A 14,098-nucleotide genomic window follows, 5' to 3' on the forward strand; every position below is an offset into this window, starting at 1 on the left:
GCGCGATCTAGATGCACAAGGGCTTGTTGGGGTTTTTTGGGTGCAATGGTAATGGGACTCTGCAGGGGGGGTCCAGGTGAAGGTGGTTGGGGCTCAGCGGGGGGCACGCTCTGGGTGTAGGGGGGAGATATGGCTCGGCAAGGAGGTGTGTGGGGCTTAGTGGGGGGTCCAGATGCTGGGGGAGTTGGACTCAGTGGGGTGGGGATCCAGGTGCAACTACTGGGGACTCGGTGGGGTGGGGATGCGGGTGGCTCATCGGGGTGGTCGAGGTGCAGGGGAATTGGGGCTCAGCAGGAGGGTTGGGTATGAAGGGGTCTGGATTTACAGGGGTTGGGCAGATGGGGGAGCAGCTCCCTGTACAGGGAACCCACCCCTGCAGCTGAGGAGCAATGGGTACAGGAAGCAGGGGAGTCAGAGAGTTTGCAGAGCTTCCTGCAACCAGGGAAGAAATCTGGGGGTGGGTCTGACCCAGGCCCAGATGCCATGCAGGGGAAGAGGAAGTCCCGTCCTCCCCAGCCCAGCCTAGCAGCTGAGCTAGGTACAGGGTAGAAGCCACCAGCCAAGTCTTCCCCAGTCCCGCCCCCTGCCCCATAGTGATTTACCTCTCTGCCAGCTGCCCTGGGCACCCAAAACACACTGCTGGGGAAAGTCACATGACCACTCGTGGCTTCCTTTTGCTTCCCCAACAGAAAGTCATTTTTCTGCAGGGAAGCAAGGAAATCTGCGGGGGACATAAATTCTGCACATGCACAGTGGCGCAGAATTCCCCCAGGAATAACATCCCCACTAGCAATGTGCCTTGATTCCCCAGGCATCTAGACATGAGGAACATGGCCTCCTGATGCGCTGCATTGATTAGGCAACTTACAGGCCAGCCAGATCTATCCGGGGCCAGAAGGAGAGGCAGTTCATCACCCAATCTTCTCTCTTCCAGTGGCACACTGGGGCTCCATAAATCCTACTCAACCCTGAGCTAGGAGGAGATGTCATGGAAGTGGAAGGGAATTCAGCCTAGATGGCCTCCTCCATAGCTGGCCTCCATACAGAGATTGCCAACCAGGAGGTCAAACATGACCGTGAGTTTTGAAATGGGTTCCAGTTGTAAAGATTTAGTTTTAAAATGGTGCCCATCCCTGTAGTATCTGGGCATCTGCAGGCTAACAGAGTACCACAGCTGTCTCCTCCCCTGCACCCAAATGAGCCCTGAGAGCCAGGCAAGATGATTAACCCTCAAATTGCTGGGGGGAAGCAGGAAGCTGAGTGGAGCTCCATTCCCTACCATATTTGGAAAATATTTGCTCCAAGTCCTCCTCGGTGCTAGTGTAAGGGAGATTCCTGACAAAGAGCCTTCCTGACTCCGAGAGGTCCTCCTCTTCCTCATCAGCCTTCTTCCTCCTTTGCCAGGGCTGGTCTTCGCCCTTCCGGGTAAGCTTCATCTTCAGCCCACTCTCCTCTCGGAACACCTCAATGTAGCGCCCACCTGCCGCACACAACACAGAGGGGAACCTTACATCTCAGGCACTTCCAAAGGCCTCAGCCGGACCTGAGCCCAGACAATGAAAACATATGGCCGTCTCTAAAGATACTGGGCCAAATGTACTGCCGATGTAAGCTGGCAAAACTCCACTGACCTCCTGTGGAATGCCCCCTCCCCCCCACCAAATGAATGCAGCCCACCCCACCTCTGGGAGAAGAATGTTAATGATGTTTTGGGGAAAGCATGCTGCACCTCAAAATGAGAGAACACCACTGGTCAGACGCCTCACAGAGTCAGGGCAGCGTATTCCAGTTCTCATGACCCCTCTCCATTCCAGTCCTAGGCTTCCACGCAATAATGGTTTTGCAATATAGGACCAGCTTTCATTGAGGACTGGGATAAGAGCAGGATTTGAACACAGAGCTCCAGCACTAACCCACTGTGCCATCCCAGCCAGGTTTAAATCATCGTTTTTAGGTTTAAGACAAATGGAACGACCAAGACACTTCTCCCAGGTGCATAATGGAGCTTTGGCCTACCACCAGGAGCTACAAAAGTGCTGCAGTTCTACTGTAACTGCTTCTATGGTACCCATCTCAGTGTCATTTAGTATGAGAAGACAGAATTCCTCGTTTCTTGCCCACTGCTTCTGATCCCAGAGCACTGACGTTTTTGAAGATACCAGAGAAGGGACTTTGAGAGCGAGCTTGCAGCATTTGGCCTGTACAGCAGAGATCCCAAGATTGGGACTGCTCCCCGAAAGGTTTCTTGCAGGAGGGTTAGTGCGGGTGAAACGTGCTACATTGACAGGTCAGAGCTCTCTATACAGCCAGAGACAGAGATACAGCATAGGCTGCTGCACAGCAAGCTTCGGTCACGTTGTCATGGAGGGACTTTTGGGGAAGAAAAGGGAAGAGTGCCCAAGACCCAGCCAATCCTTGACCTCTCTGCTCAGACTCCCAACTGAAAGAGTGGGTTTTGTGATGTGGCTACTGGACTGAAATCCACTAACATGGTTCACAGAGGCCAGCCAGTCAGCAGATGACGACAGCTTTCAGCCAATACCAACCTGGGCCAGAGTCCGACAGCTTATTTATGACCCGCCCTGCTCTCCCAACCCCATACTACTTGGTTAGCTTGCGACAGTTTAGCATTTGGTTCTTTAATGAACCTGGGCAACAGACTCAGGGTTGTGGATCATGCTGCTCTTTGCGTTTGGCCTGCGAGCGTGATCGACATCATTTCCTGCCAGAGCAAAATCAAGAGACAGACCAGAATCCACTTGACACTTTAACAGCAAACAGGGCTTACGGCAGAGCATCACAACACCCACAGACCCATTAGAGTCAGTAACGAGGACCTACAAGCTGCCCTTACCCATGTATTCCTTGTTTCGTTTCAAGGCTTTCTGTACTTCTTCCTCGCCGTTGAAATCAACAAAGACGTAACCTGGAAGGAAATCAGGTTCAATTGAGCACCACATGGGGTATGCAGATGTCCGTACGTACACACACACTGGCACTAACTAGCCAGTTAAGCACAACCTAATGATGCCAGCTTTTTCTGTATTAGATCTCCATAAACACGTGTTTAGCTCCCATTACAAATTGACTCTGGGCTGAAAACAACTATCAGATTTCAGACAGGAAGGGATCTTTCATTAAAGAGAAATGATTGTTTAAGATGACTTTTGTTCTTGTTTGTGTGCATGTAAATGGTCTTAAACTGATTTGGCAGCTACACCCCATGCGTTCCATGTGTTTTTACATGCCTCGAATTAATGATGGGATAGAAGATGCACCCCCCTAAGGTTATGAAAAGAAAACAATACACATTGGAAACACACTACCAGCCCTGGATTTATTTTGTGTCCCTTCTGGTCCACGCACCATCACCAATAACCATGACCCAACTCGGTTCCAGGTGTGGTTAAGAGCTGAACCTCAAGGTAAAGGACCACTAACTGGAATTTGGTTAACAGTTCTATAGAAGATGCATGAACCAGAACAGAAGCCATCTCCCATTTGGCTCTGCGGAGCTTGGAGTTGCAGAAAGCAATAAATCCCACTGGTCAGCAAAGCAAACCAAAGTGGCCCACTCCACACAGGGAACAGAGCTGTAGGGCAAAGGACACCATTTTGACTGTGTCACTCCTCATAACTCCATTCTAAGGGTACGTCTACACTACCCGCTGGATCGGCGGGTAGCGATCGATCAATGACGCGATAAAATCGATCCCCGATCGCTCTGCTGTGGACTCCGGAACTCCACCGCGGCGAGAGGCGGAAGGAAGCGGAGTCAACGGTGGAGCGGCAGCAGTCAACTCGCCGCCGTCCTTACGGCCAGGTAAATCGACCCAAGATATTCGCGTAGCTGAAGTTGCGTATCTTAGGTCGACACCACCGCTCCCCCCCTGCTAGTGTAGACCTAGCCTAAGGTAAGGAGATTGGAGTAAGTCAAAGAAACTTGAGGTATGAGAAATGGGGCAATTCGTAGCGATTTGGAACCACAGCTACAGGAGACAGCAAAGGCCGGCACGGAAAGAGCATTCCTAACAACATCTCTGCTGTCTCCTGCACCCACAATGCACAACCCCCCGCAGCCAGTACCTGTCTTATTCCCATGTACGTTTCTTGCTATCCTGATTGCCACCGGCTTCAGGGGCAAGAGGAATTCTCGAACGTTTTGCTGCAAATAGAAAAGAGGAAAACAAGAATTTTAGCAAGTCGGGCAGATTTCGGGGGCCTACTTTTGTAAATGTCACGAATGCTGAGTAGATCCTACAAAATCCTTTCATAAACACAGCCAGGGACAGACTTAGAGTCCAAGGGACCCTCTACAGTCTAAACATACCAAGCCAGATTCCAGTCTCATAACTAACCCATTAACTTGCAGATACCTAGATGCCCCTGCACAGCACGTGCTGGGTTAAGTTGCTGACTGCTAAATGGTAGACCCTGGGAATCCAAGGACCATCGTCCTCTTCCCTGTTGCAAGCACGATTTAAGCCCTAAACGAGGGAGCGGGAAGGCTGCGATGGCAGAGCACATACCTCAGTGACATTGAACGGGGCACCGCGCAGCTTCACTGTGTACGGCGTGGTGGCTACATTGGGATTGGCCCGATTCTTCAGCTGGACAGAGGAAAAAGTGAGAGACAACATTTGCAAAGTCATCCTTAGCAAGAGGTTGAGTCTGGAACAGTTTCCGGACCAACAGACAACGGTGGCCGGCCGCAGAGTGTAAAGATAGGAGAGATGGAGGCCTGATGCCATGGAGCTAGTCTTACCAGCAAGCAGGAGGCTGGGGAAAGGACAGAGTAACAGATGACTCACTCCCACCCCTCACATACAGAGTCAGGCGACTCGGATAGGGCGGAAACAGAGAGGGACAGCGCTTCGTCCCTTCCAACAGCCAGAGGTGGGGTAGAGGGTTCAGTTAGGCACTGATACACTATGGTTGATGGGCACACATGGGATATAACAGACAGACAAACACCCCTTCCACCCTTGGGCAGCAATCAGGGAATCCCAGAAGCTTGGAGATGGAAGGGCTGGGGTTCACAAATGGGTTACCCCTGGATCTCCACCTCATCTTTTATATCAGCTTCTGACATGTAGATGTGGCTAGCTGGCAGGCCAGTAGGTTTTCCAAGCCCTGCCTTAGAGAGCCTCAAGCTTTCAGCCCTCCAGTGGGTCTAACAGATCCCACATATATACAGCACCTGGCCTGCAGCTCTGTTACTCCATGAGGTTCCTGCCTTATTTAAGGTCAAAGGCCTGAGCCTGCATGCAGATAACTAGTTCCCAGTTTCTGCCCGTTCCTTGCTCGGGTACTTAGAGACGCAACCCCCACAGTCAGGGAAAGTCACAGGTGCCAGAGTGTTCATAAAACAGCTGGTGATTCCGCGTGGCCAACTGTATGTGAGACATCTTAAAGGGCTCCAAATTTCGGAGTGCACCAAGCACCCATCCTCTAAAATTCAGGCCTCTTCAAGGTCGGTCAAGTTGGGCAACGAAAATCTCTAGTCATTTTTCAAAGTTTTGGCTAGCGTGTCTAGTCAGTTACAGTGCAACCTGGGCGAGACAGTAAAACACAGGATTAATCACTACTAAGGGCAGTAATCCTGTACATATGCCCTGGGCATCCTGTGACTAACAAGGCATACTAGACAAGGGCAGCCGGTAAGATGGCTCCAATTACATCCCCAAAGACTTCAGAGTATCTGACCTAGCCTAATGATGTAACAGTAAGGGAACGTACCATTAAATTCCCTTCAATGGGCAAATAATTTAATCTGCTTTCACATTTCTCCATGCACTGCCCCACAACTTGACCACCAAGGGGACTGATTTTGAGACCACTATGGAAAACTGCCCCTTTGAAACAAAACGCTAAACGGGGAGACACACAAAACAAAAGCGTAGGTATTTATATGGCCCCCCATCATTGTACTGTCAGAGCACCTCATAATACCCCCGTGAGGTAGGCAACTATTATCCCCATTGTACAGCAGAGGAACTGAGCCAGACACACTAAGTGACTCGCCCAAGTTTGCACAGGAAGTCTGTGGCACAGAAGGGAACGGAACCCAAAACACAAACTGTCCATGCACTGTGTTATATCTGGGTTTGACTAAAATCAGGCGCAGGCCCAAAACTTTGCGTCTGTGCTTGCTACATCCTGAATGGCTGCTACTACGGTGTTTGCCTTTATGAGATCGCTCAAATGAACGGGGACCTTGCTCCCCTCTCCCCGTGATGTCCCCGTTCATGCCTGTGTTTCCTGGCAGCATCCTGTGCAGAGAAGGCACGTGAACCCACGTCTCTCAAGTCCCTAGTCACCGGGCCATCCTCCCTCTCTCACAAATGCATCTATTTAGAATAGATACAGTGATTATTCATTGCAAACCCAGTGTTACGGGAGGGACAGGAGGAGACAGACCATTAGATTTGGAAATCTCTCCCCGTAGGAATGGAGATGGACCGCAGCTGCCAAGTTCAACTCCAGAGCCAAGCTGCAGGAGAGCTGGCACCCAGGGTTACAACTCAGGCCCATCTCTAATTCAGTTATACCTCCAATGTTGCTCCTTTCTTCTTCTTCCTCTCCACCACTGTCCCCTGCCCTTTGCTCTGTCCTTCCAGCTCGGCCCCCTTTTCCACCTGGGCACCGACAGTTTCCAAGCTGCTGGGCTCCTTCTCATCCTCGCTTCCCCCCTCATGCTGCTCACTGTCCAGCTGGTCCTCCTCACTCTCCTCCTCGGATGAGGAAGACGAGGAATCTTTCACCACTTTAGATTTCAGGTAATCCATATCGGAGAGCTCTGTCCTGGCAGCTGCCTTTTCTCTGGGGCTCTTCTTTACTGCCAGAGAGAAGAGAAATGGGCATTAGATATTGGGCATGCACACACACCCCTTTTCCCCAGTGGGGCAAACGGCCCATAGCAGCACAAGCCCCCACATGCCCTTTGCCCAGCTGGGCTACTGCAAGAGCAGACGCCCTATATGCACAGGAGGCACCAGAGGATGGCTCAGGTTTTACATCCCAGTACCAATCCCCTTGCCTCTTCTCGGGTCAGGTGATCAAATCCAGCCACAGCTGGTAAGGATGAGAAGCTGTTACTATCCAATGGGCTGTTGGGTGAGATTGATTAGAAGGTCTGGTGATTCCCAGCACAGAGGGGTCCCATCACAAGTCACCAGTGCAATTGGCATTACACTCTCTCAGCAAACAGGCCAAGGATCTGAACGCCTCTCTCCTGCCACTGAGGTTTTCCATACAGCGGGGAGAATCCTGCTCTGCTAACGTTCATCCTACAGGGATCAACAGAAGGCTTTGGCTTTCCAGGCTGTCGGCCTTTCCCTGGCACTAAAAACACTCTGCTATTTAAGAAATTGGATCAGCAATACACAAGGACATGGAAACACATGTTAATGGGTTCTTCATTACTAGTTATCCATATCACTACAGCACCCAAGGCACTGAAGTGCTAGGCACTATACAGGCATAAGACGAGCCCTGCTCCAGAAAATTTCATCTTAGTTTAGGACAAGGTGTGACAGGTGAACAAAGATGGAGTTGGGTGGCAGGGAAGGAGCCAAGGTAACAGTAATACAAGTGTGGTTTTGCATGGACTAGCCGCGAGCACAACTTATAGAGGAGCTGACTTTGGGGTTTGGTTTGCAAATGGAGACCAGTAGGCAGACGAGTATCAGACTCTCGGCTGAAATCTGAAGCACGGTACGGGGCCAGGATATATGTGCATTTGTTCATTGATTCACCGGAGACCTACATTTCTCCCCAGTTATTGGCCTCCTTTGTAAAGCGCTTTGAGATCTCCTGAGGAAAAGCACTAGATAAGAGCTAGGGGTTGTTATTCTTGTCCTCACTTGATATTTAAAACCTTAACCACTTCTGAGTTTGCCAAGATTCAAAGAAAAATCTTTAAAAAAAATAGAAGGGACACAGGTATTTGTAAAATGTGCATAAGAACATAAGAATGGCCAGACTGGTCCATCTAGCCCAGTATCCTGTCTTCCAACAGTGGCCAGTGCCAGATGCTTCAGAGGGAACAGAACTGGGAAACCCATCCCCTGTTCTCCAGTTCTGGCAGTCAGAGGCTTAGAGACATCCAGGGAATGGGACTGCATGCTTGACCATCCCGGCTACTAGCCATTGATGGCCCTATCCTCCAAGAACTTATCTAATTCTTTTTTGAACCCGGTTCTATTTTTGGCCTTCGCAACATCCCCAGCAACAAGTTTCACGGGTTGACTGTGTGTTGTGTGAAGAAGTATTTCATTCTGTTTGTTTTGAACCCACTGCCTATTCATTTCATTGGGTGATCCCTGGTTCTTGTGTTATGAGAAGAGGTAAATAACTTTTCCTTATTCACTGTCGCCACTCCATTTATGTCTGTAAAGACCTCTACCATATCCCTCCTTAGCTGTCTCTTTTCTAAGATGAACAGTCCCAGTCTTTTTAATCTCTCCTCATATGGAAGCAGTTCCACATCCCCAAATAATTTTTGTTGCCCTTCTCTGTACTTTTTTCCAATTCTAATGTATCTTTTTTGAGTTGGGGCGATAAGAATTGCAAACAGTATTCAAGGTGTGAGCGTACCATGGCTTTATATAGTGGCATTAAGATAAGAAGACAGAAAATATCAATCTTTTTCCTAACGGTTCCTAATATTCTGTTAGCCTTTTTGACTCCAAGATTTCTTTCTGGACTGTTAACAGCTAATTTAGGCCCCATCATTGTGTGTGTATAGTTGGGATTATATTTTTGCAATGTGCATTATTTTGCATTTATCAACACCTCATTTCATTTGCATTTTCTTGTCCAGTCACCCAGGTTTTGCAAGATCGCTTTGTAACTGTTCTCAGTCAGGTTTAGCCTTAACTATTTTGAGTAATTTTATATTGTTTACAAACTTTGCCACCTGGCTGTTTATCCTTTTTTCCAGATCTATGAATGTATTGAACAGCACTGGTCCCAATACAGACACTTGGGGAACCCCGCTATTTACCTCTCTCCACTGTGAAAACTGAGCATTTCTTCCTATCTTTTAGCCAGTTACTGATCCATGAGAGGACCTTCCCTCTTACCCTATGACTGCTGATTTTGCTTAAGAACCTTTGGTGAGGGACCTTGTCAAAGGCTTTCTGAAAGTCCAAGTTCACTGGATCACCCTTGTCCATGTGTTTGTTGACATCCTCAAAGAATTCTAATAGATTGGGGAGGCACGATTTCCTTTAAAGAGGCTGTATTGACTCTTCCCCAATACAGTGCGTTCATCTATATGTCTGAAAATTCTGTTCTTTACTATAGTTTCAACCAATTTGCCTGGTACTGAAGTTAGGTTTACCAGCTTATAATTGCCATGATTGCTTCTGGAACTTTTTTTTTTTTTTTTTTTAAAATACGTGTCACATTAGCTATCCTCCAGTCCTCTGGTACAGAGACTGATTTAAGCAATAAGTTACATACCACAGTTAGTAGTTCTGCAATCTCATATTTGAGTTTCTTCAGAACACTGGTGACTAATTACTGTTTAATGTATAAGTTTGTTCCAAAACCCTCTCTAGGGACATCTCAATCTGTGATAGTTACTTAAATGTGTCACCTAAAAAGAGTTCAGTTCAGTCAATTATTTGATTTCCAGTAGCACCTAGAGGCTCTGATCAAAATTACAGCCATATTGTGTTAGGTACCGTATGCACACACAATCCCTGACCCAAAGAGCTCACAATTTAAACAGACAACATGGATAAAGGGGAGGGGAAACTGAGGCATGGGGGAGGTTCACTTGGGCAGACGAACCAGGGAGTCTGCAGTTCAGATTGTTCAGGCTCAGTGGAGAGGGACTGAGGGCCTCACCCTTTGTTACCCACACTGATAAAACATGCTGAAACCATAGTTAGTATCTCCGCTTTTGGGATATAGGGCTCGATCCTGTGAGGTGCTGAGCTACTGCAATTCCCAACACCTCCAATGGGATCTGAGGGCACACAGCATTTTCCAGGAGCTGCTCAGCATGCCGCAGGATCAGGCCCCACATCAGTACCGCATTGAAGAGAAGGATGAACAGAGCAGAGGGAGAAATTTACTTTTGGTGCCTGCGGTTTTGTGCTCCTTGTGGCGCTTGCCCCTGCCCTCCTCCTCTTCGCTGAGCTCCTCTGACTCATCCGAGTCAAAGTTCAGATAATCATCCACCGGCTTCGATTTCCCAGTCTTGGGCTCCTCCGCCAACATGTCATTAGCCCAAGTGGCCACTTGAGTCCGTTTTTGATGAACCACCAAAAATTCTCTGAATGTCTCATCTCCTTCCAGCTGTTGGAAAAAACAACACACATGAGTAGTGAAGACAGACACTGGGGCATGTAGCCAAGTTTAGATCAGGGTCACTGTATAATTCCTCGCAGATAAGATCTCAAGGGAAGGAGTCTGCTTTTCACCTGCCAGGGCTGATTTCCCTTCCATGAGATGCAGACAATTATGCTTCATTCATGAATTTACATCCAGTGTTATAGGCTACATCATAGTTAAACCACCTGTCTCACCTGAATCAACAGCCTTGGAAGCAGTACTCCTTCCTAATTATAATGCTACTAATTAAACACAAGTGCAGACAGTAACTCTGAGGCAACAAGTGAAATTCTTAATGGTCTAATAAGTATTTTGCACTTCTATAAAGCACCTTTAACCTGAGGATGTCAAAGCACTTTAAGCACGCAACAGAGACAACTACAAAGTTCACTATTTTACAGATGAGGAAACAGACGCAGAAAGGTCAAGTGACTTGCTCAAGCTGGGAACAGAACCCAGAAGTCCTGGCTCCGAGAACAGGATCGATGCAGAGACTACTCAGCAATTTCTACCCCATACTTTCTATATCAAACTCTTCTCTCATGGACAATTTTCACATGCTGCTCTTCTCAACTCACCTCTTTTAAGTTTCCTGTTGTAGTTTTCTTCTTTTTATCCTGAAAGAAGCAAACACATACTTTTCAGATAGCCACGAACCCCATTATACAGATCAGGAAAAAGGCAGAAAGTGCCCACTAAGATCACAAGCGAATGGTAAACCAGGAATAGGACACGGGATCCCCGAATTCCAGATCCCCTGCTGCAGCCACCAGGGTGCACTTCCCCAGACAAAGTCACTGATGTCCATGTGGCATACCCGAGGAAAGCAAGTGTGACTTACTTTCTTTGTCTCCGTGGGAGCTGGACTTGTTTTGGGCTTATCGGCGGGTTTCTCTGGTGCAGAGGGCTTCTGGGAGTGTTTGCTCCAAGCTCTGGGCTTCGATGGGTCACCGAATGATTTACAGAACTCTACCTGAAAAGAGCCACCAACAAGGAGCCCCCTTTTAACAAGTCCTACTTTTTATTATTTCAGTTGCATTTAAAGTAGAAAGGCTTAGACACTACCATGCTAAGGGCCCATTCAGAACCATATGTTTATGGCTCTTCTGTGGAGGGAAGCCTGTAATTATATTAATCATTTTTGGACATATTCAAACAAACTGTTATGTTCTCCACTGTCATCCAGTGCATTGTCTCCATAAAACAAGAGAAAATGTAAATTTCTTAAATAACGTTAAGAAGCGTACACACAACTTCAGCCCAGAAATCTGAGACTTTAAATCAGCCTAGCCTGGACCAGCCCTGCTGGAGCAAAGGATCGAACAGACTAACTCAACTGATTCAATTTGTATTGCAGACCTGAGTCTGACTGCTCCCCTTACCATCAACCTGACCAAAATTAAGAAGATTTTCATCTGCCTTCCTCTGCTTGAAGATCAAATGCTGAAGATCATGCCCTACCGCTGCAGCGGCTCCCTTGGCAGAGGAACTGGTATGGTCCCACTGAGTCCAGGGAAATAGGATGCTGGGGGGAATGCCATGTTGATCACGTTGAAGTATCCACACAGCAGATCCTCCTGTCCCCAACCCCTGAATGGAGTCTGAGAATATATTCCAGCTACTGGGCCCAAGTAGTCAACAGCTCCACAGCTGCTCTGCGGCTCGTGGGGACAGAGGAAGGGAAGGATTTGATCTCCACATATTTGTCCAGCACATAGCCTGCTTATTCAGGCTGGATACTGGGCAAAGGACTCTTTCCTTAGCTTCCACAGTACTCCTAGCCCTTGCTGGGGGGGAGCAAGAGACTAGGAATCAAAACTGGCTCCATGAACAGCAGCAGGGATAATTACTAACACAAGTCACTGGGATGCCTGAGAATCAGTCCATAAACAAGGCTCCACCACTGAAGTATAGCCAGTTGGGTTTAGCGAAGCTCCCCTCCTCCTCTACATACACAAACACGATTAGTCCATCCTAAAGCGTAAAATAATATCAAGTAGCAAACTTCTCCCAGAGAAAGAAGCAAACATTTCATTTTAAGGCCAACTCACCGTGATTCTGGCCATGTCTATGAAACTTTTGTTGAAATGATTCATTGCCATTTTGGCTTCATCTTCGGACTTAAAGCCAATAAATCCAAACTTGCGGAACTTGCCATCCTTGGTGAATTTCAGGCTGCAATCAGTCAGCGTGCCAAAGGCTGCAAACAGCTTCCGGAAGCGATCTTCCTTCATCTGCAAAAAGAGGATGGGCATCAGGGAGGCACATCAAAAGGGTGGAAGGTGGTTTATAGACAAGTCTTTGCACTGTAATGCTCACAGTCGAAGTACACTTGGGCTTCATCTTTATGATGCCTCAGAAACACAATGTTTAGGGCACCACTGCTGTAGCCCTCATCCCCCTAATGTTAAAGTACAAGTTATATTGATAACAGTCAAATTCCCTCTCAGTTTGCAAGCCAGTCCTGTTGTCTCTATATCTGTCTGTCAGACCAAGATCTTCAGAGCAGGAGCTCTGTATTGGTGCCTTGTAAAGCACAAGTCTGTCACTGACCCAGAACAAACAGCAACCACCACATGACTAAGAAGTAAGCTCCTCCTTGCCCAGGGTAAGGATCCTGGCATAATGGTCAGTGAGAGTGAGACCCTTCAGACCTAAAAAGCAGAGCAATCCCCAACTTGTGCCCCCGGTCCTGCAACTTAGGGGCAGCCCCTAGCCCTTGTCCCTCCAGCCCAAACAACTCACCTTAAACCTGGCCCCAAACTCTCCTTGCCCTTCTCCAATATGGGATACCCCCACTCACCTCTCCCCCCACCCCCACAGCTATAGCCCACACACTGCACCACATGGGACCCCTCCCCCGACTGTATCCTCCTCTCCTCCTTGCCAAGTGCACCCCCCAATTTACCTCCACTCCCCCACAGGACCCTAACCATCCCTCCCCAAGTTGGACCCTTCCCTCGCTTCGCCTCTCGTCCCCAGGGCTACATCCTACCCTGCTCTGCATGTAGGACCACCACCCAGACTAAGCCCACCCCTTCCCCACAATCCACCTCCGCCTAGGACTACAGCCATCCTTCCTCCTCCCCCCACCCCCCTTCCCAGATTTCTCTCTCCCCCCAAGGTCTATGCCCATTCCCCCACCTACCCCTTAAATGGGGGCCCCCTCAGGGCTATGCCCATCCCCCGCCTGCCCCGCAAGGGGGTACCCCGCGGCTGGCCCCTCCCAGGCGGATCGCCCCCACCCCGGACTCACCCCGCTCGGCAGGTTCTTCACGATGAGGCGCGACATGGCGGGGAGGGGCCCCGGGCCCGCCCGTTCCCCGCTCAGAGACGGAGCCCCCCGCGCTCAGAGCCGCTCACGCCTCCCGCTGGCCGCCGCCATCTTGCCCGCCGCGAGTCACGTGATCGCCCTAACGGCAGCACGGCACGCACGTGCGAGGAGGCCAAGGGACGGGGAAACGCTGCGGGAGGGGGAGGGTCGGTCCCCCCCACTTCCGGGTAGCTAATGCGCATGCGCGAATCTGGGACGGGGGCCGCCTCCTCCTGTGTGTGCAGTGCCGAGGTGCGGTCAGCAGGGGGCGCTGGCTGCCCTGCGCTGCTGAGCGGGGTGGGAACGGACCCAGCCCTGCCCGGCTTGGAGCCTCCGTCCAGGCATGGGGCGCTTGGACCCCCGCAAACCGGAGCAGCGGTGCATGCAAACCCGGGCCGGGCCGGGCGGGGGGAGCGTGCAGGGCTGGGGGGCACAGGC

General features: G+C 49.6%; 1 protein-coding gene across 1 annotated transcript in view; it reads right to left on the minus strand.

Moving 5' to 3' along the window:
- RBM19 (RNA binding motif protein 19) overlaps window positions 1–13,732 on the minus strand; it is a 112,163-nt gene extending 98,431 nt beyond the window's left edge. Inside the window, exons 1-10 of the mRNA XM_024213676.3 lie at window positions 13,604–13,732; window positions 12,399–12,581; window positions 11,189–11,320; window positions 10,926–10,964; window positions 10,089–10,311; window positions 6,552–6,838; window positions 4,530–4,610; window positions 4,087–4,165; window positions 2,855–2,926; window positions 1,280–1,480 (exon numbers count right to left, since the gene is read on the minus strand). Of these exons, the coding sequence (XP_024069444.2) occupies window positions 1,280–1,480; window positions 2,855–2,926; window positions 4,087–4,165; window positions 4,530–4,610; window positions 6,552–6,838; window positions 10,089–10,311; window positions 10,926–10,964; window positions 11,189–11,320; window positions 12,399–12,581; window positions 13,604–13,639 (1,333 nt within the window). The 5' untranslated portion in view covers window positions 13,640–13,732. The remainder of the gene's footprint in view (window positions 1–1,279; window positions 1,481–2,854; window positions 2,927–4,086; window positions 4,166–4,529; window positions 4,611–6,551; window positions 6,839–10,088; window positions 10,312–10,925; window positions 10,965–11,188; window positions 11,321–12,398; window positions 12,582–13,603) is intronic.
- Between the last annotated feature and the right edge of the window lie 366 nt (window positions 13,733–14,098).

Source organism: Terrapene carolina, unplaced genomic scaffold (genome assembly GCF_002925995.2).
Source record: "Terrapene carolina triunguis isolate 2854851 unplaced genomic scaffold, T_m_triunguis-2.0 Scaffold951, whole genome shotgun sequence".
NCBI lineage: Eukaryota > Metazoa > Chordata > Testudines > Emydidae > Terrapene > Terrapene triunguis.